Genomic DNA, 22853 nt, shown 5'->3' with positions numbered 1-22853 from the left:
TGGTAGCTTTTTGTTTGTTTGTTTGTTTTGCCATAGCTTGGCTGCTAGGTTGTGTATGTTATTCCAGAAGTGTGCAGGTTATAAAAAGCAGTTTCTGAAGCAGGTCATATATATTATTATATTATTTGGCTGTTTGTGTAAGGGGATGTAGTCCGTGATGTGATAGGTCTTTACCATTTCAGCAACATGCCTACATAGCAGCATGCACACCTGTACATTTCTGAGACTGCAAAACTTTCTCACTCCTCAGCATAGGGTCAGGTGAACAAGAGCTTGGGGTTTGCAGCTGATGATAGCATTTAGTTCATCTGTGGAGTTTAAACGCTTCTCTCTCTTGTCTTCTTGCCATTACTTTCCCAGCATGGAGCAGCACCTAAAATGTGCAAAGGTGCAAAGTGGGGCAGCTGAGAGGCATCCTGCATTTTAAGATAGGACACCAAACAGTGAAGACCTGCAGACTGTAGTTAATGCCAGACTATACAACTACCTTGCACTTTCCTGAAGGCATCAACATAATTCTCCTCCTTGTTATTTCTCTGCTGGTGATCCTTTTGCAGGTGATGGCACTCTTACTTGCTTCTCACTGATAAAATGAGAACTCTCCCATACCTGTTTGCTGTGCGCTTCTGGACAACCACTTAAGTCTAGCGTTGGTTTGCCTGTCAAAAAATAGCAAGGTTGCTTTTATAGCTGCAAGATATACAGAGGAGCTGTTTTTCCTTTTGCGCTGTTTCTAACTGCACTGTTTTGTGGCAGCAGTTAAATGTATCATTTATATACCAGTTAGCAATGATATTTCAGAAAAAAAGTGCTTTATTGCTTGTTACATTAGAAATTGTATGGCTATACAGAGTCTTGTAAAATAATGACTGCAGTTTTGCTAGGTGTTGTCATTAGAAATTGGAGACGGTAAATACTTTATGTGTACTTTTCTAGTAATATGTATGACAAATAACAACAATTACAGGACATTACAATATGTATCCTATGACAGTTTGTTGCACTTATGAGCTCTGCCAGGAGATACAGAAGTACATTCGTGGCAGCTAGAGTGACACAGAATGGGTGAATATAGTAACTTGTATTTATCTAGTGCCTTGCATCAGTGATGCTTTTGACAGATATGTAGACTATAAATGCAATAGTAATACACCTTCCACTACACCAGACTTTGTGTAATGGTGAAAGAGGGAGAAATTTTCACCAAGGTGCCTGCCTTCATAGGAGAGGTGCTCTAGCCCTCTGACCATCTTCATGGCTCTCCTCTGGTCTTGCTTCAACAAGTACATGTCCTTCTTATGTTGTTATGTTGTTAGTCCTCCTTCTGTAGCCTGCCCATACTTCTACCATCTTCATATTGTTTAATGAAGATGTTTTGAAAACCTTGTTTTTTTTAGTAATTTCAAAAATGACTATAGTTTTCCCTGATGGCTACCTGAAATCTACCTGATGGCTATTTTTAAAATTTATCAACCCTTATTTCAGTTTATTTATTAAACCTGAGTATGACATTTTACCTAGTTGCTTACTTTTGTAATTCCCCTGATCACCACTAGAGCATTTAAAAAATATTTATCACTTCCCTTTCATGCACTGGCTGTAATGAAATTTCACATTTTTGCTAACGGATCAGCATTTCATATATAATCTTTCAGAACTCATACCTGTTTATATCTGGGCTTGATTTTTTTTTTCCAATTTTCAGTTATGAATAAGCCACAATACTTAGGTAAGGTATCTCCTGATACCTCAGTCTACTGCAGTCTTACATTTTTCTTCCTAGAAAAGGGCAAGTCTCAGTCCTATGGTAGGAGACTGATATACTAATTTTCAGCAAAAGCTTCATCTTGCAGCTAACCTTTGGTGATCCTCTGTGTGTACCGATTCCTTGTAAGTTCCTTCCTGCTTATGTTCTTGAAGAAGAATGCCTTCTTGTTGGAGAAAGAGGAGAGAATTGTGTTTTTTTAATGCTGTTGGTTATTTACCCTTCAAAATTGAATTTATCCTTCCCTAATATTTGCTATATATTATCTGCTTAGAATTTAGTTCTTGTGCAATATTTTTCTAAGTCCATATGTCTGAATTTCAAAGGATTTCTGTTTGACTCAGTGAACCTCTAAACCCTTGCCTCTGAACTCTACTGATTTCTTACGTTGTTTCTCACTTTCTGTTGTGTTCAGTGGCATACATATCCTTCAAGATCTGTTTTCTTCAGTGTCATCTCTGAAACATCAAAGAATTCCCCTTTCTTCCCCGTGTAAGGTCATTTTTACTAGTCTTTAAATTAACATGTTTCAAAAATGCTACATGGAATTTGATGAATTTCCTGCAGTTGAGTTTACAATTTCTGCAGCTGCAAAGAGCTTTTTCAGTTTGTTATTGCCTGCTTTTAGACAGCGCTCAGCCCCTTGATTTGTCCTTAGGTGTCATCCACTAGATTCGTGCAGTTTATACAAAGTTAATTTGTGCCAGGAAAGCTGTAATGGGTTTTAGGCAGTAGACATATTGCAGTAGTTATTTTGAAACTTTAATGAATTCCATTAAAGAAACAAAGGTATGGGAAAGCAGTTCTATAGGACAGGAAAATAAAGGCCAGGACATAAGGAGACTTAAAAGACTTTAAAAATATATATTTTTAAGGCCAAAACAGGGTTGAGAAAGCTGTACTTGGGACACTTTAGAAACTTCAGAACTGGTTAATTTGTTCCTGTTTATAGGGAAAGAATAAGACTATATAAAATGCAAAGTTGGACAGAGTAACATGGACCATAATGCAGAGGCAGTTTGTGAAACCATAACAGAAATCATCCTGAAAATGGTGTAGGATGCAACCTCCCATGTGTGATGGGTGCACAGTTCAGTACTGGAATGATGCCCAAAAGCTGCTCTTCGCCATGTAACCTGGTAGCCCAGACAAATACTCAGCCCTGGTGCTTTGGGCTGTTTTCAGTGAGTTCTGTTGTTAAGACAATTTAATTTGCAGTGGAGGGACTGGAGTTGCTGGAGGGACTGCAACACTCCCTTCTCTCCTTTGCCCCAGCTCAGAGGAGCTCTCAGCATTTGACAGGATACTCTTGCTCCTTCTGTTTTTTCTTTTTTCACCCATTTTCATTTTTCCACCCCATCTTTTCACTTAATGTTCCTCCTTGTGTCTTAAATCATAGAAACATTTTTTTCAGTCTCACTTTGTCTTCTAAAACAATACAAACTGAGAAAAAAATTGGCTTGACAGCCATCTTTCTGTATGTAGCCCTTTGCTTGCCTGCAGCTCCTTCCTCTTGAAAATGTGGCTTCAAGTCTCCTGTGTCTCTTTTCTTCACCAACAATTAAGGTCTCTCCAGGATCTCTCAAGGCAGACAGATATTCCTTATGGCACTGTCTTGGACTCCGCAGTCTATGAGCACGTCCGAGTGAAAGGGATGAATCCTTTTGAGAGGGACAGCATGTATTCCCAAATGTGGCGGATGATTAACAGAAGTAACGGCTCAGAGAACAACGTCTTGGAGTCGACTGCAGGCATTCAAAAGGTACTGCTATGACTTACTTTTTCTTCCCATTGAGACTCTCTGTGGTAACACCAGATTTGCTTAGTTGTTGCTTTTGACTGTAAGGGATGCCTTTGCACCCAGATAATGATCGTGCCTAGTACCAGCTTCTGCAAGCCCATTGCATCAGCACAGAGAACTGGGGCTTCTCAGCTTGTTTTTTTCAACTACATTTTAAAATGTAAGTACCTAGAGTGCTTGCTCTGAAAAGGATTTATAGGTATAAGAGATTAATGCATTTGTCAGGATGCAAAATGGGAATAGGATCACTGGACTTCTAATACCAAAAGACATGGCAATATACTGTACAAAGCTTAAAGCGCTTTCAAGACAAGACATTGATTAACTTATTTTGTAGGCTCCCAGCACTGAAAACCTTGGCTTTCAGTTGTAGCTCTGAATCATGCATGTTTCAAGAGAGGTAGGCAGAAAAATATGATCTATCTTTAAAGAGACATGGCCACTTTTGTAATGAGTTTAACAGAGGGAAAATAATTTGAAAGCAAGAGTCAGTTTTTGCAGGGACATTTTTAAGTGCAATGTTTCCCTCCCTTTTTTGTGGATGAGCTACAGCTTTTATAAGAAACAGTCTACGAAATGGTTCAGTATGACTGAATAATGGTTAGTGGGTGATTAAATACAAACTTTATCTCTACCATTGTACCTTCGCATTGTTTTAAATACCATATTTTGCAGATTGATTTTGAATTCAAAAATGTGACAGAGCAAATATCCGTAGAGTTGTGTGTTGTCTAAAGCTTGGTTTAAAGACTTTTAAAAATGGGGGCAAATTGTGTTTTGTGTGCACTGAAATCCATTTGCCAGGGAAACCTATAATTTCTGGTGTTTGACACCAGATACGGAGACATAAGAGAAAAGGCTATGTAAAAAGAGTTGTGAAGCCACTGTTTATGTCTTGATAATAAAAGAAAAATAAAATAAAGATTATTTGGAATTTTAACAGTCACTAATCCACCCTCTGTATAACTGAGATCATATTTTCTCCTCTGAAGGACAAAATGGCATGAATGAAGAGGCAAGGAAGGCCCTGGGGAGCTGCACTTTTGAAACCCTTTTAGAAAAAGTCATAAGCTGAAAAAGCAAGGGAAAAAAAGACAGTCTGAAGATTTATTGGCTAGAGGAAATTGCTTTTTTTGAGAAAATATGTTTTAGCTCTGTTTGCAAGGGTCTGATAAAGCTAGGTTTTGCCTTTTGTGTATATATATATTTATTTATTTATTTAAAAAAAAAAAAAAAAGCCCCCCCCACCTTCTGGTTTGCCTTTCCAAGATATACTAAGGGAGAATCAGAAAACAGAGAGCATCAAACAGAGCAGTCAACACAGACAACAGTGTTGACTAATTGCTTTTAGTTGAAAAAAGCAACCAGTGTATCATGCTGGCAAGTAATTCCAGATTATAGTCTTTGATACCTAGTTCCTGAAAACATTGCAGTTTCTGTCTTAAAACTTACAAAAACAAAACTATCTGGGTTCTATCTGGCTCCCATGCCTCCAATTCCCAGGAACAAGCACTTGCAAATGGTGGCATAAAATAAACAAGTTGTAATGCGAGCAAGCTAGCCACCCTCCAGTTTTAAAATATCAGAGGGTCTGGTTCCAGTGAACATACACATCCACCTATGCAGTTGCAGTTTCTCCCCTTCTTTTGCCTTACAGAAATAACACAGAAAAAGGTTATCTGCCAAATTCTGTTCACATGGAAGCTTTTGGGGGATTGCCTGCTCAGGAAGAAAGGTTTGTTGGTTTAAAAAAATAAAAAAAAAAAAAAAGAAAGAAGCTGTGCCTTTCAAGAGTCATTTAAGACTCTTCTCCCTCAGCTGGAAGATGAACGTGATGTTAAAAAATACTCTTAGGCAAGGAAAATTAGAATAGAATAGATGAGTTGGAAGGGACCTTCAAAGATCATCTAATCCAACTGCCTGACCACTTCAGGGCTAACCACAGGTTAAAGCATATTATTAAAGACATTATTCAAATGCCTCTTGAACACTGACAGGCATGGGGCAACCACCTCTCTGGGAAGCCTGTTCCAGTGTTTGACTGCCCTCACAGGTGGCACCCTTTAAAAAGGATAATTGATAAAAGTCAGGGATTATAATCTCTGTGAAATACCTTCCAAAAAAATCCAAACATTTTAGAGTAAATTCATAGGTCCCCTCTGCCTATTTATAAGCTTCATAAAACCCTTCAGGGCCTTGAATGACTCTAAGCCCACTGGTCTCCCTTTGTGCTTTGTTTTGTTTCTACTATTAACCAGTGCTAAGGCGTCACTAAACAGTAGTTTTTCCAGGCCCTGCTTGCACCCACTCCGAGATGAATAGGGTTTGCAAGTAGACATCACAAAACGACTTGGTTAGACAGGCAGGCAGGCTTTGCAATGTGGAAAAGGCTTAGCCAAGCATTTTTTTTATCTTAAAATCCTGCAGTTTTGTCGTGCTTCTATTCTGAAAATTGTATTCTTTGTATTTGGAGGAAAGTAGCAATTTAATGTGAATTTATCTATAAACAGAGGGAGGGGGAGTTGGATGAAATGCTGACTTACTCGGCATATAATCCTGCTTGCTCAGCAGGACAGTGCATTTGCTGTACCTGGGACTTCATGGGGAATCTCACCTGTGCGAGTGGGAACACAATGCAGCCAAATGACAATGATTGCATCGTCCCATTTTGCATCGGGATGTCTGTGGCTGTGACTTGTTTTTCCTGGTGGGAGGGCAAGGCTGGCAGGAAAAGAGGATGGGAAGTTCATGACATTTTAAGTTTCTGGAGTTTGATATGTATTGGGCCTTGTCTTGTAAATCAGGTGAATATGTATCTCTGAGCATCCACGTGAACAGCAGTTTACAGCATCACATCTGGTTAGAGAGCAGCTGGGTGGATTTACCCTGAAAAGACAGCAGAGTGTTAAATACCTCCAACAGGAGACAGCCAGAAGAGCACAGGCACTTTAGAAACTTCTACAGCTTTTTGTCTCTTCCTTTTTCAAAAGACAACACAAAGCATCTTAAGATCTGTATCAAAGCAAGGGAAGAATTCAGTTGTTTGTCCTGCTTTGTCAAATGGAAACGGATGAGAAGCTGTCTGTATTCCTATATATGCTTGGATTATTCCAGAGAATATTCACTTTTATCTCATTTTTTTTTTTATTATTCGTAAGTGTTTCGTGTATCTCAAATTGATTTCCCTTTTTTTGCATAGGTTATGAAATATGCATCTCATTCTGTCAAAGGAGTCTCTATTTTCGGGGAAGTTATTTATTCAGGGAGGATTTACAGAGGCCTAAGTCATGCCTGCTTAAACATTCATTGAGGACTCCAAGAAAAATCATTTAGGCTTAAACATATCACATTACATACCTTTTTATGTCTTCTTAAAAAGCACATTACCCTGCTTAATCCTTTACAAGCACCACAGGCTTTCCTATCCTTGGAACTATTCCCATTTAAAATATAATGAAGTGCTTCCATTGTGCCCCTGTCTGCTCTTTCTTCCCTAGAGTATAATAGTGCCTAATGCCCTATCCTACCCACCTCATTCCTCTGAACATGATACTGTAGCCTACAGCATCTATGTTTTTCTCAGTTGTACAAAGTAGAAAATTTCTTTACCAGGCTGCATAGGCAGAATCAAAATGCATTTGAAACCTCTTGTCTGTTTAACTTCAAGTGCAAAATATTTAGCTGGTAGGAAACTTGATAATGAGTCAGGTGAATTAATGTTTTTGGATGGTGCAATAAAAGAAACTCCTTTTACTCTCTCAATTCCAGAGCATTAATAATTCTTCTTTAACCCTCACCACAGTATCAAAGGAAATCTGGCCTTGAGATTTTGATTTTCTTGTCATTTTACCCACAGTGAAAGCATGTGAGTAATTGCTGAGCCTTTTCATTTTCCCTGGACGGCAGTTTTACCTTCCTGAGAATACTGCTCTAGTAGTAACATTATTGTTTGCAATACCTGTGAATAGGCCATAACAAAAGCTTCGCTAAGGTGATTTCTTTGGTGAAGAAAGGGGTAATAATGATCTGCGGCTCTGTGCTAGGACAAATTATCAATAACTAGATGTGGTTATTCTTAATTTGCAATGGCATGGAGATTTCTATTGATGAACCAGAAAACTCCTGAATTAAGTAATTAAACTGATTTACTCATGAACTTGCCATTGGAATTGTCATTCTGGCGGCAGATATATTCATTACACCACAGAAAGACCCAGTTAATATTTTCAAGTCCATGCATCTTTGTTATGGACATTTCTAACAATGGAGCTAGCCAATAGAAAGACACCAAAAATAAGAAATAACAAAGCAGAGGGTTTGGATATTGGATCTGTACTGTGGTGCAGTAGTTTGACAGTGGCTGAGGAAGGGATAGGAAGCAAAAAAGGCAAGAGCGTGTAAAAATGCCATGACTGCACACCAGTCCCCTGTATATCTTTATTCTCTATAAAGGGATCAACTACACTGTTGGTTCCCCTCTGCTTCTGGAGGTTACAATTCTTGCACAGATGGGATGTTCTACTGGATGGATGTGCTACTCCACTAGTAATAAGTTTCAGGAGTACCTGTAAGACTTTGTTGCACCCCACAACTGAAGGTACAATTTATCTATTTCACAATTACCTTCTGCTTTGTCCATGGCTCGGAGCCTACAGGTGCCTGGGGGTACCAAACCCACCTGCCTCACTTCAAATTGTTATGGATGGTCTGGCTCTGTCTTACTTGTCATATAGCATCCTTTTCCTGGAAAGCAAGTCTCACCACAAAGTCTGAGCCTGATTTACAAGTGATATGCTGTTAATAATGTCAGGAGGAATGCCTGATCCACTGGCACTGTAATGTTTGAAGTCTCATAGTTTGTCCACATGTCAGTTTATGGTGGTGGGACTGGAATATATTTCATTGCAAAGCGCATTTCTAATAGCTTTACCACAACTTGGCTCCAGTTTGCTTGAGCCTAAAGAATAACCAGCCTGAAGAAAGATTTTTTTCTACAATCCTGTATGTCTTTGCTCCGATATCTAGGGCTTAAGCAAAGTAGCAGCAGTGAAAAAGTTTAGATTCATAAACACTGGACCAGAAAACATTGCAAATGCAGTGTAGTATTACCTTCAGGCATCATCAAAAGGCTAATAGTTATCTGCATTAGCCTAGGGGTTAGTGTGCTTTGGGTGTTTAATAACTGAGCTGTGACAGAGCATTAACAGAGCATTAGGAAGATTCTGCATGTAGTTTAAAAATAAAAATGTAAACCAGCTTTCCTCTTGCCTCATTTTCTCAGAATTTAAGGTAGTCTCAACAAAAGGCTTGCCGTCCCTCATGAATGCTCCAAAACATATTCCAAAGTTTGATCCGACTTAGACTTTCTTGAGGGGTTTTTGTCTTGGGTAGAACACCTGTGAAAAGTTCTTATTTCATGCAATTTGGCTTTATTCCAATAAAAACTTGAGTCAATATTTGAGTCAGCCTGTGTATCAAGAAATGGATCTGCACACACATGTTCATCCAACAACCAAGCCAGTCATTGCCATATTCTTTTTACCTCCAAAGTTTCCTGAAAATGTTATCTGAGTTCATCTTGTTTCATCTTACGTGCTCCTGAATGTACCTTCAACCTTTTGCTCTCACTGAAATGCCATCCAAGTTGCTATTGACTTCTGTCCAAAGATATTCAGCTAGTGCTCTGTGCAGATAACTTGCAGTTCTGTTTCTCCTACCTGAAACTGAGCCCTTTGTATCTGAAATTATATATTTTTTTCCTCTAATATTTTTTCATGGATGTATCACCACTAATGGAGTTCAACATAGCTAAAACCTAGACTAGCTGACTCTACGTCTTTCCCCCAGTTTTACTTTCCATGTTCTTTCTTGTGGCATTCTCTTGCTTAAGCTTATAATCTAATGACATTATTTGCTTATGTTTTTTCTTAACTTTTGTAACCAAAGTGTGTCTAAATTTTATGAATTCACCCTTCATAACATGTCTATGATTTAGCCATACAACCTTGTCCATTACTATAGCAGTTTTTAGCATTGTTTTCTCTGAACTTTACAAAACTCTCTTACTGCATTAAATTCTACTGAAAATGCTCCTACATGCCACCCCAACGCCCCCCCTCCCCCCCCCAAAAAAAAAAAAAGTTTCAAGGCCCTTCATGGCTGACCTTCATGGCTGATTCTGAAACTGCCTGTGGTTTTCTCATTTCTGAATTGAAAATCATCAGTGTTAAGTTTCCAGTGCAACACTTTTCTCTTTCAAGCAAGCATCTGTATGCATTCTCCAGGGACTCTTCTGTAAGGTATGAAGTTTTCCCTCCAGACATTCATCTTAACTTCTTCAATCTCCTTAACGTACTCCTTTATTATCGCACTAACAAAAACCTTGACAACTTGGTCTCTGGTGTACTACGATCACTACCCATCAACTGAGCCACCCTGTTTTGTTTTTGCTTTATGTTCTTTCCCTTTAGTTGGCTTACTTTATAATTGCCAATAAGAAAGGAGAGAGGAATTCATGATTTAGTGATCTATCATAGATATAAAATATCCATCATAGATATAAAATGAGTAAAACCAAATAACTACTGTAGCCCATAATCAACTAAGTTCATGAACATGCCCGTTACTAGAGGAAGAGTACTTCTCAGAAGACAAATTATGTCTGACTTCTGAGTCCTTATCCTCAAAGGAAAGCTACAGGCTAACTTCAGAAGAGCATAAGAGCTAAGGTTTGTAGCAGCCTAATACGATAAAAAGATAGGAGAGGGAGAAAATATTTGACTGAGCAATTGGTCCTTATTCTCTCTTTCATTTTATCCAGCTTCATTGTTGCCAGCTACAATTTTCTCTTTTTTCTCTTGGATTGTCTCATTGATTAACATAATTACATTAATTTCAGAGATATTTTACTAATCTTGAAGTTTTCTGCTTGTTTTCAGACAAGGCTTGTTTGCCTGAAAGCCAGGTCATTTAGGCATCCCACACGAGTTATATCCTTTCTTCTATTTAAAGGTAATTCTCTCTTAAAAAAAAAAAAAAAAAAAAAAAAAAAAAAAAAAAACTCTCTTTAAAAAAAAAAGGTAATTCTCTCTTAAAACATTGCTTCACTTAGATTCTTAAACTGTCATGGCTACAATAACAATACTTCCACCATGCACCTAAATTAGGCACCTAATTTTTAGGTTGGGCACCTAAATTAGGCACCTCAAGTGCCTAATTTAGGTGCCCAACTTTTATTCCTAGCTACTGTAGACAATTTCCTTCTCTAGAGAGTGGTTGGGAGTGCCTAAACTATGGAACTATTTTTCTTGGTGGCTTATTTTGTACAGAACCTATCACAGTAAGATCATGTTTCACAACTAGAAAAGGCAATAAAAAATAAGAAATGGCAAAATATACCCTGTGGAACTAATTTTGTTTGAATCCTGTAGACTTGCATTCTGCAGAGAACTGAGATCAGACTTTACAGCTGGAGACAGGATGGCTGACAGCCCTTTGAGGAGTGAGCATGAGATGGGACGGGCCCTCATGCTTCATTCTAATGGCCAAATATAAAGCTAAGTACTTCTTGCCTTAGTGTGTTTCTATCCCTGTAGTCATCTTTTCACATGACAAACCCAGAGAGGAACCTTTGTCTCCACCAACAAACCTTTGTTGGTAGAGATTTCACTTGAGGTTTCTCTTGTTTAGAAGTGGATTAATTAGGATGGTGTCATGACAGAAACACACAGAGTGCATCCCCGATGGTAGGAGACCAGCTCTGTGGAAATGTTTCTGTGGCTGTGTCACATCTGAGCACTGCAATACTAAACATCATATATGAAAGACTTCAAATTTCTCACTAAGTAATGCGAGTGCTGTTTTCATTTGCACTGGCTGGTGATCAATTGTACGAATGCTGAACACCCTCCTGAAACCAGGATTTATAGGAGATGGGAAATTTTGGAATGAAATGAACAACAAGTAAGAAAACTGACAATTAGGAAGTAGTTTAAGAGTTTAAGTAGTTTAAGCATTTGCAGTCCATGGTTGTAAAGGTTGAGTGTGAGCATGCCAGGATAATGCTTAAAGGAGATTTTATTTCTAGCATTACTTGTTGCTGAAATTTTCTTAGCTGGCCGTGCTCAGTATTAGGGAGGCACCTGTTAGAAAGAGTGGCATAAACAGAGAAGGAAAACGCCTCTACCTCAGCTACACCTAGGAACGTAGCTAAATTTGGGCATATCTGGGTCTTCCACAGGAATGCTGCTGTCATATTCCATGAAAGGAAAAGTTTTCTGAGTGTTCACTATGTGAGGTGACGTTAGAGCCATTGCTCCCTTGCTGAACCATCTCTGTGGTTCACCTCCCATGGCTGTGCCCTTTTTCCTTGTTTTGGAATTTAGTTATCCTAAGAAAGAAAAATTCTATAAAGTGCCTGAAAGAGAAGAGTAGCTTGGTATCTGATGCTCTCTCATTTGGCTACAGGTGACATGAAAGGTATAGGCACCTATTTTTCTGGTCCTGTGAGCTCTTATTTCTCCATTTTATCTCTATTAACTTAGTTCTTTTCCTACTGAGGTTCTGTACCATTTTCAGGTTCGTGGAGATGAGTAATACCACCATACCAAGGGTGTCTGGGGACTACAGAGGCTCCTATGCAGCTCCAGCAACCTCAGCTCTCTCTTTCCCTTTTGAATTCCTGCTTCACTTTGTTCCCTCCCTCTCACTTTTTCTTTTTTATTTTTTCAGTTTTTTGATCCTCCATCCTTTTCGGTTGGATCCCAGCTCCTCCAACTTTTTCCCAGCTCTCCGAGCCTTTCTTCTTTCCCCACCTCACCTCTCTGTACGCAGTCATACATCTCTTTTGCTATCTCCATCCACTTACACTGTCTCAGTGTTTATCTCTGTAACGAATTCTGAGACTTTCAATTTTCCATCAGACAAAGCTTTCCAAAACCCTGGCTGTCACTTTGAAGCCAGCTGCAGGCTCACAGTATGGTGGGCTACACTGGGGACACATCACGCATAGATCAGGGGAAATGCAGGCTCTGACTAATGATCAATAGATGGAGACAGGAGAGCACACTCTTGCTTCAGGCACAGAACTTGGGTAATGTATTCACTTTCTCACTTAAATGTTTCCAGCTATCATTTTTATGTATTAACATATTTTAATAATACACAAATACGTTTTGATGCATTAACAAATGCAAATGATGGGATTGAATATAAGGTTGTTTAAAGGATATAAGCAACAGAAAAAAAGCCATGAATAGAAGTAATGAGAACAGAATATATAAAAAGTGCTGTATATTCCATCCCTGAAGCATATCTGGGTCTGCGAAGCTGCAAGACTAAAATAGTGAGAGAAATATAAGAGGTAACAGAGAGATCTTCATTCATATTTGTGGAGCTGCTGTAGCAATTGTTTATAAGAAAAAGTTTGACTTAACAGATTTATATAATTTTTGTAAAATAACTTATTACCACCACCACCCCAAAAACAGTCTATTCCATAGACCAGCAAATAAATGGACTGCAGAAAGTACATTCGTAGCAAGTTTCTGCTTTAAGCCATTCAATAGTCCCTCATGAAATCGTTCAGAATTTTTCAGTTCTAATGGTCTTATATTTGTAATAGAAAAGCCAAAGAGGAGATCTCAGGGAATACCTGGAGTTCCTCTGACAGCAAACATTAGACTAACACCCTTAAATAAGTCAATACCTTAATAAACAGATTGGTAGGCAATGAAATGCTAGTGAAATAATCAGGACAGTAAGGAAAATTAAATTTGAAACTGAAAAGCACCGACAGAATACTCAATAAAATCAACCTAGGTCTCTAACATGTGTAAAAATCAAGTATCTAAGTATCAGAAACTTTAGTTAAATCCGATTGCCCTTAAGATCACCTTAGTCTCCAAACAGGAGGAGATGTTTAAGATAACATCTAGAGAAATAAAGCGCTGAAAAATCCAATTTTTCAAATATAAAAGAGGAACCCAAAACTCTGTGTTTCTCCAAATGATGTGCCTTTGTTTACAACTGCAGGTTTATGCTCCTAAATACCTGTGTGCATTTAAATGCTATACCTCAGAGAGGTCTCGAAGGACCAATCTGAAAACATCTGGTCTGGAAGGCTAGAAAACTGTGCAGGCTTTGCTGCTGGCTGCTTTTTGACATTGTCCTTAGTCATCAGATTAGAGATAGTGGGAAATTTTCTAGTAAAATTCCATTTTGTTGGAATTTGTCAATCTGAGGAAAAACAAAACAAAACAAAAACAAACAAAAAAAAGGATGTGTTGTGCTTAAGTGGGGAGTGTGGGGAAAGAGGAAATTTCCAATCTCGTGGTTCAGACTGAGTGGATGTTGCACAAGAATATTGGTGGCCTACAAAGCAGAGTGCCAAACACGATTAATTTCTGTGTGCTTAAATCATACTTGTGCAGATAAAATTTGGAGTTCGGGATGTAAGGGGTTGTTTCTTTAATGGACAACTGCAGTAAGCATAAAGTCTCCAGTGGTGAGGCTGTCAGGCTGCACTAAAGTCTGGGGCTGGGACATGATCAGCAGCTCCTGCACATTTGTTGCTCTCTAGCCTTATTCCGTATGCCTCCTTTGGAGCGATATGAAATGCAAACACACCACTTCAACGCCCAGTAAATATTTCAGGGGGTTTCAAATCCCATCCAGCAGAGCCAGAAGTTTCATGTAGTTTTCTTCCTAACATCTGTGCAGGGTTCTGAAAATGTTTTGAAGAAGACTGGGACTCTCTGTGTGCTCTGTGGCTGCGCATATTGGCTGTGGATGGGGCTGGGAGTAGCCCAGAAGGGTATTACTGGGGCCGCCTATGGGGCCATCATCTCTCTGAACTGCTCTGGGGGGTGTGCAGAGGAGCTCTTATCGAATCAACAGCATTTCCAGTTCCTGCAGGTTGTGCATGGCTATGGCTTTTCTGTAATGTATATTATGATGCCTCCCGCTAATGTCTCTTTCTGACCTGATTCAAGCAACTAAGGAGACATTTTCTGAGTGCTTTTCTTGGAACTAAATCTACATGGAGTGAACTTTCCAGCCAGCAAGTTAAAAATTTAGAAGTAACAGCATGGCATTGAGCAAGGTATGCTAGGTAGGTAAGCTGGCTTTCTTAAAGTGTGTCAACTGAGAGCAAAGCTAAATTTTTCGGTTAAATAAGCAGAATCTTTCCTTGAGCTAAAGAGTAATGATAATTGTTGTTTCCACTACTTTTACCATTTTATTCTCTTCAGTCAAATTGCCAGCAAGCAGTTTATGTCTCTCTGTATTTGAATTAGGCAGCAGTTGTCCGGTCTGAAAATGTGGCTGCAATAAATCAGCATCTTTTTAATAGCCAAGATATGGGAGGAGAGGATTAAAGTGCCATGTGGAGTGTTTTAAGAAGCATTTTATCCAGGCTGTAATCACATTTCATTCTGCTATCAGTTTGCATAAAACGCGCGATCTAGATAGACAGCACAGCTCCCTCGCTGGGATTGCAATGGCAGGAGAGAGCTGTTTACCATTCCTGGCTCTAAAGCTTTCCTGCTGCATGGGAGTTGATTGGTGTTTGTGGCTGTTGTTTGCAGAATTGCTAGTTAATCAAATAAAACAGACCCCATTCCCTGCTGAATATAACACAAGGAGGGGGATAAATAATGGAATGCATCAAGATGGCTGGAAAATACAATGCGTCTGTAATGAAAAAACAGTAGATAAGCAGCTGGTATTATACTAGTCTGTAAGTACCAAGGGGTTCTGGTCATAACATAAATCACAGAGCAGAAGCTTTCTTTGTTTTATCACTCTGACCTCAAGATGGGATTTCCCTGTAATACATTTCTAGCAAGAATTCTCAACCTGCGAGTAAACAAATCTAGGACACGGCGCCTTCCCAAGTCTTGTGCTTAACAGTGATACAAATTCCCAAGAAAACTCAAAATCTCTCATCAAGTATCAATCTTCCACCAGTGGTAGCTGCAGTTCCTGGGTATTCCTTTGAACAGGAGATGGATGGCTGGATCATCTTTCTTGTGCTTGATCCAAGGTATTGCAGCATGCTTTGGTCCAAATCAGTCTGAATTTATGACCTCTTGTGAGACACTGAAAAATATAATCTGTGTCTTGCAGCATGGGGAAGGAGTGTGGGCTAGCTTCCTACACTGCAAGTGGTCAGAAGATGACATCCAAATTTGAAAACCTCTAAATTTTGTTGCATGTGTGCCAGGAGTCCTGAGCATCATTGTGTTTTATGTGGTGTTCCAAGTATGCACTGGGGAGGCACTGCTACCCCATCACCACATTCTGAACTGAACATTGGTATGAAAAAACACCAGTCTGTTCATCCCTGGTAGAGGAGAGGCACACAGCTAGTGCTTGTTCAAAAGCAGAATTTGGAATTAAAAAAAAAAAAAAAAAAAAAGTAGGTGCTTATAAGCCACAGCATTTTAATGACCAAAATTTTGGCTTCAAATGCTACAATTTCGCCTAAGTGCTGTCTTTACAAGCAAATTGTTATATGAATCTCTCCTTGAGTCCCTAATGTTACTAAGGAACATGTCTAAATGTTGCAATTCACAGCATAGCCTGGAAAAAACACACAATAATGTCGGTGCGCATTGGGCAGGTATAAGCAATAAAGGCAGGAATGCAAGGAAATGTGAGCATCAGTTAATGAACGTCTGCAAAATGCTCTCAGTCCTTCAGATGATTCTATTATTAAACTGAATGTCTTGGCTTATGCTATAGTTGTGCTGGAAGCTAAATGAAGGAGATGGTTTTCTTTAAACAGCATCTTGTTCTTGATTAGCTTGAATATTAAATCATTTTGGATTCAACAAAGTGAGCAGCAGATGGAACATAACAGAGAGCAGGAAAACAAAAAAATAGAACATGACATGAGATCACGCAAGGGAATCAAAGTACGCATACACAAAAGTAAATCAGAAGAGCTCAAACCAAAATTCTGGCTAAAATAATATATAACATATGTTTCAGAATGACAGAAGTTACTGTGGAAAATATTCAAGGTATTCTTTTGCCTTTCCAGAGATGCCAATAATCATCTTGATTTTTGAGAACTGTACTTCTAAATATGCCCTCCCATTCATTGGTGTAGAGTTTACCCACGTTATCAGCTGTGATTGTGCTTTTGCAAAATCAAAAAGAAGTTTAATGGAAGGGTAATGGAAGGTAAAACATAACTCTGTATTTACACTCACTGATTCGGAAGCTGACTTGGCTGTTCCAGACCTCATGAATCAAGCCACGAAAGGGAAATCTCCTAAGAGCAAGAGTTACTTTAGTATTTTGGTACATAACATCCAGATCCATTCCTAGCTGAATGGAGACAAATTACATCCAAAACCAGAGAAATTGGCAGAAGGTTTGCTTTGAACTCTGTTCTGATAGTAATCCTAGGCCTGATGAGTTTCTTCTGTTCTGGTAGAGTTTTGCATACTTTTTGACAGACACTACATCAAATTGTGTTGTATCCCTTCACAAGTTATTTTGCATACATTCTGTACCACTTTCAGCACATTTTAGTTATTACTACGCAATAAAATGTTTAAGCTATGATGTGTTTCTAACATGCCATGACAAGTTTTATGTACATTGTGTGACTGTGGTTTTGATTTAGCCTGCATCATATTATAGTCACTCTGTAGCTTTTTTTTTCTTAATTTTTATTATGCTCTTGCTGTATTTTATCTTTTTACAGGTCTGTTTTTTATCTCTCGGTTCATTCAGCTAGAATATCGGTAGGCCTAGCTCTGCTAAGCTTGCATACCTCATGTAGATGCAGAGTAAGTCCACTGAACAATGACTTGTCCAGTAGCTGCCAAATGTAGGTGCTGTACTGGGCCTTGGATTCCCATTGAATCTGCATTATTGGGTTCTGAATATTTTGAAATGTGACAAAAAAAAAAATCAATAAGTAAAAGGAAATCAAAATAGACAAGAGAAAATATTACTTTGTTTTTATCTTCTTCAGCTACCCTGAAATGTACTTTTCATAGATATGTCAGACATAAGACAAGAGAGGATATTTTTTCCTGGCATCATATTTCCTATGCTTTCTTATGTACATCTTGTGATACTTGTCTTCCAGAACTTAACATGAATGAGACAGCAACAAAGATGCTACATTGGATTTGATGCAGATGTCCATCAGTAGGAATTATGCCTTCCATTTGTGTCTGAAGGGATCACATTTTCAGAACAACAACCCACATGTGCACAGTTGTGCTGCATATGATGTTGATATAACTGAACAGAGAAAGATATTCTGAGCACAAGCACTGTGCAGCTGTTTGTCTGGGCCTGTGTGCAGACCATGCTGTTCCCACATATGCAGTGGCTGTGCATACACATGCAGTAACAAAGCTGCTTTCCCTATAAACGTGGTCAGGCATTTAGCACCGATTTGTGAGAAGCTGTGTAGCATCCTCTAATATTTTCCTAAGCAAGTGAAGAAGAAAATTCATTGTCTTCCATTTAGAAATCCATACCAACTGAAAGAAGGAGGAGCATTACAATGCAATAGACCTGGGCAAGCCAATTTCAATTTTTGTTTTGTTTTGTTTTGGTAGCCATATAGAGCCTTCTTTTCACCCTCACCTCTGGGCTGGCAGCTCACATGTTCCCAGACGTAGTGAAATACCATAGCTTCTCTCTGATTCTTCCGAAGCCAGAGAAAAAGCTCAGTTCTTCACTGCAATGAGTATAAATGTGTTCAGTGTACTATCCTCCTCATAGCATAGTTCTGTGAAAGAGAAATCATTTTTAAGTTAGGTTATGAGATAAAAGTGATTAGCAATTAACTATCAATTTAGATATTCATTCTTCTTATAGTCAAGGTCCAATTTCTTTTTCAGTAAAATTAATAAGACAGTGAATAAATAAGATTATATCTCCTAACAAGGCAGTGGCGTTTTTCAAGCAGTCCCCACACAGATGCTAGATGATATCTGCTGCACATTGGATGAAACACTAGAATGTCAAGTTGATGATTTTATGATGCTATTGCTTGTATTTTTCATTTTCCTTCCCTGTTGTTTAGCGTTAACTAATGAAATGATTTCATGCACTCAAGGAAGATACGTACTGGTGCACATGATTAGCTGGGCACTTAAGCTGTCCGCACTGTGTGCACAAAAACATGATTTGCAAGTACTGCGTGTACCAAAGAAAATCTCAGCTGATGATCCTAATTCTAGGTCAAATGCTACTTCATTTTAAGAAGGCAAATCAGCTGATTACATTGTATCATAGCAATTAAAATCAAAAAATACGTGTGCCATCACTTTCTCCATTTCCTGAATATTTTAATTCATTGATTAAAGATGCGTTGGTATTTTTATTTATGTGGTAGGAACAAGTATTTGAATATAACCCAATGGTATTATATTTTTCAAAAGTATACCAGTGACACACAGAATACACATCAAATTCATATTAAGAAAACAAGTAAGACTGGCTGACTAATTGCATTATTTTTACTAAACAAATCTTTTTTGTGATCTGATGAGATCTCAGAGCAGATTGTGTCCAGGTTTGAATACTGGGGACTCAAGCACAACATAAGAAGACAAAAGTTGCCATGATGACCAGACCTATGAAATCTAGAGTGAAACAGGAAATACAATTGCTTATTGTATTAATGATTCTATTTATATACATGCCTGCAAATATATATCAAGTAAACCAGAGTTGTCATTATGGATTTATCCACTGGAGTATTACAGTAACTGAAACAGTATGAGGAAGAAGCTATTTTTACAAAAAAATATTGTTTATTTTTCTCCTTAAAAGCTCTAAAATTACCAGGATGCAGCAATAGAATATTTTGTATTGAGGTATTAAGTTTTGATCCAGATATTTTCCATTTTTAATTGTTAGTCAGTTGTAGGGAAAAGTAAGTCAGGTTGAAATCAATGAAATATACTCCATCGGGAGGGGAGGGGAGGAGAGGAGAGATTATAAAAAAGATACCTGTTTTGTGTCCAGTTCCATTTAACATTTTCATCAAGGCTCTGTGTTTAACTTACACCTCTAAGCTTGCGTCAAGTGTACTGCCCAAGAATTGCTGTTTCAGGAGAGTGGAGGGCTCAGAAATCTTTCATGGAAATTATCAGTCCCGAATGAGTCCTCCAGCACAATACAGAATTGAGTGATTGTTTTTATTTTTTCATTTTTATTTTTTTTTTTAAGATCTGTTAATGGTAAACTCTTTTCTGGCATCTCAGCTATCCCATGGGGGCAGGTCAGGATGAATTAGAGATAAATATAATGGGAATCCATGTATTGTTCTTCATTCATCCATTACAAAGGTGTGCAAAATGAATGCTATAGCTATGGATAAGAGAAAATGACTGCACCGGTTATAGCCAGAGATGAATGAAGTTGTGTACACTTTAAGGCAAAGGCTGTAAGCATTTTCACAGAATCATAGAATAACTGAGTTGGAAGGGACCAACAAGGATCACCGAGTCCAGCTCCTGGGTTCCCAAAGGACCACCCCCCAAAAAAATAAATAAAATCAGATCATGTGTCTGAGAGCACTGTCCAAATGCTTCTTGAATTCTGTCAGGCTCAGTGCAGTGACCGCTACATGCACAGGGAATGCTGTCTCTATTTTCTACTCTGGCACCCTGTTCCCCCCAACAGCTTGCTGCAGGGCAGGCAACAGCAGAGAGGAGCTAGCTTCTAAGATAATTACAGGGACCGGACCACATATGACAATTTGCTGGGTCATCTTCTCAGTTGTCTGCATAGTAAGAGCAAGCAGGCAGTCTGACGAGTAAAAAGATGATGCTGTGCTGGTGTTCATCTTTCTGCAGCTCCTACTGTTTTTCATAGATCCTAGTAAAATACAAAAGAAATAGAAAAGCTTACATCTGTAACATTTTCCTTTCCTGTGTGTTCAGAGTTCAGTATATTAAAATCCATTCAGGAGGGTGCCACTAAACAGCTGACAAGCTGGGGACAGGGGGCAGTGTGGTGGCATTAGGAAACCACATGCTGACAGAATAACAACAACACGCTGACCCAGGGACAGGGGAACGTGTTTGTGCAGCATCCATCATCTTCTAGGCTGCAGGGACAGAAGGGACTGCCCTGCCTGCAGGAGACCTGTTTGGGCTTAAAATGATTGCTTTTGTTGGAAATACTGTAGGGCAGAAACTTCTCTGTGACACTGCTCAGTGCAGGAGCCTAAGTTTACAGCCATGTGAAAAAAACACAAGAATGAGTAGTGGTAGCCCTTACTGAACTCTCAGGACAATGGAAATAGCAGGTATGGACAGGAGGTAGAAATGCTGAGGGCTTGCAACACATCTCAGTATCTGTTAATGCTGCACAGATGGGTAATCATGGGCTGCTGCTTTAGGCAGCCATGTGAACCCCTGTGCTTAAAGGGAGGAGTCACTGAAGAAGAAGAATGATGGAATGATTGAGGAGGGGGTGGGAAGAAGGAATGCTGTGGAGCATTTCTTTTGGAGTTTCAAAAGATTGTGTGTAGATGTGCAGTGCCCAACTGGCTCCATCCAAATTTAGGCAGGAGATCCCTATCAAAGACAGAAGGATAAAATGGTTCAAAAAAAAAGGTAGTTAACAAATTCTTTTGCATGAGTCAGGGAACATCCTAAGTCCTGCTACCACTCTGGAAGTGGCCAGAGCTCTTGTACAAGTAATGTATATATCTATTAAAAAGCAACAACAGCAAAACTTCAGTTTGTTTCCAATAAGTTTCTAAAATGAAAAATGAAGCTTTTTTTTTATTATTATTATATATGAGAATTTACTGGAGGATTATTTAGTAAACTGGGTGTTTTTGCAATTAATTTTGTTGTGCGTACTTTTTCAGATGAAGAATGGTGTTGTTGAACAATTTCTTGACTTTTGATGACTTTGTTACCTTTCAGTTGGTATTCAAAAAGTATTTATTTGAATAAGAAATGTTGTCCAAGAATTACAGTGATATTGACTCTCCTTTCTATTCTAAAGAGTGGCAGAGCCAAGTTTGGGACAATAAGAGTCTCCAGTTAGCATCATGCTGGATTGATTTAATTCAGACAGGGATACTGCTTTTCTAAATTCAACTGCATTTATCTTCCTGCTACCCTAATCCACAGAATTTTACTTTTTCACCCAAATGAAGAGGGGTGATCTGTGTACACTCCCACATTTAAATGTAGTTTCATTGCGGATTAGCTGACCCAAAAATGCAAGTATATCAAAACAAGAAGTCTTTGGTTATGTAAATGCAAGTCTATCAAAAAGGGGAAAACATTATTTAAATTTGTCTTATTAATGGGACTGCCACTTGGCTACCACAGTTCTAAGTCTTATAGGAGCCTGAAATGCTTTCATGTTGTTTCTGCATATGAATTTCACTGGTGACACACTTAAAATAGCCTCCAATAGTATCTGCAGCATCAAATTGTCATAAAATAAAGGAGAAGTTGGTATGGAAAAAAAAAAATAGGCTCCTTACCTTTCAAAGGTCTGCTTTGCTGGTTCTTTATTTTCTCTGTTTTGTTTTTTTTTTTTTCTCCTGTTTTCCTCCCATCTCAAATTAACAGTAGCTGTAATGAATCTGTGGTTCAGCTGGATGACAGCAAGCAGAGTGATCTGCTGCCTTTTTAGTGTTTTGCTGTGATTACCTGGAGAAGTGGCTGACTCTGTTCTCCATCCGCACTCAGAAATTGGACCTTTGGCCTCCGCTCTATTTTGCTCTGGTTATTATCTTTCAAGATGCATTTAATTGCAATGGTAAAATATGAATGCATTGAGCACAGGCAAACCAGTCTAACACAAAGGCCCTCTCTCATTACAGTGCTCTCGGGCCTCAGTTATTCTTCTAACTCCAGACGAATTACTCTAGGTCTGCCCACTGTAACAAAAGTACACGTGATGATGAGGCTCTTCTCAAGAAGTTGGTGGCAGGTTGCATAAAAGAAATTAATGCTTTTCCTGATGAAGTTTTATCTGGAGAAAATAGACATGCCATTGAAGCTGATATGCCAGTGTAATGAAAGATAAACTTCATACAGAAGAGGAGATGAGGTTGGGATTTCTAACCTCTTCTTTCTTTCCCTAAGCTCCCCAAGGTTTCATTTCCTGCTGCTGTTCACTCTTGGCCACTAAGCTCAATAATGCTTTTAGAAATGATTCTGCACTTTTCTGTTTGATTAAATACTGAGAATAAGTTTCAGTGTTTGTCAAACAGTGACCCTTGAATTTAAATAGCTTTCTGTGGACACTGCAACATGACATCCTGAAGTTGTT

At 38.7% G+C, this 22853-nt stretch overlaps 1 protein-coding gene across 2 annotated transcripts in view; it reads left to right on the top strand.

Moving 5' to 3' along the window:
- GRID2 (glutamate ionotropic receptor delta type subunit 2) overlaps positions 1-22853 on the top strand; it is a 700788-nt gene that overhangs the window by 608369 nt on the left and 69566 nt on the right. For both annotated transcript variants that reach the window (XM_082758601.1, XM_082758600.1), the window contains one exon: positions 3332-3527. In XM_082758601.1, coding sequence (XP_082614727.1) covers positions 3332-3527 — 196 coding nt within the window. The remainder of the gene's footprint in view (positions 1-3331; positions 3528-22853) is intronic.

Source organism: Aythya marila, assembly GCF_965140915.1.
Source record: "Aythya marila genome assembly, chromosome: 4".
Classification (NCBI taxonomy): Eukaryota; Metazoa; Chordata; class Aves; order Anseriformes; family Anatidae; genus Aythya; species Aythya marila.
The sequence above is the reverse complement of the archived record's forward strand: the minus strand, read 5'-3'. Positions and strand labels throughout refer to the sequence as shown.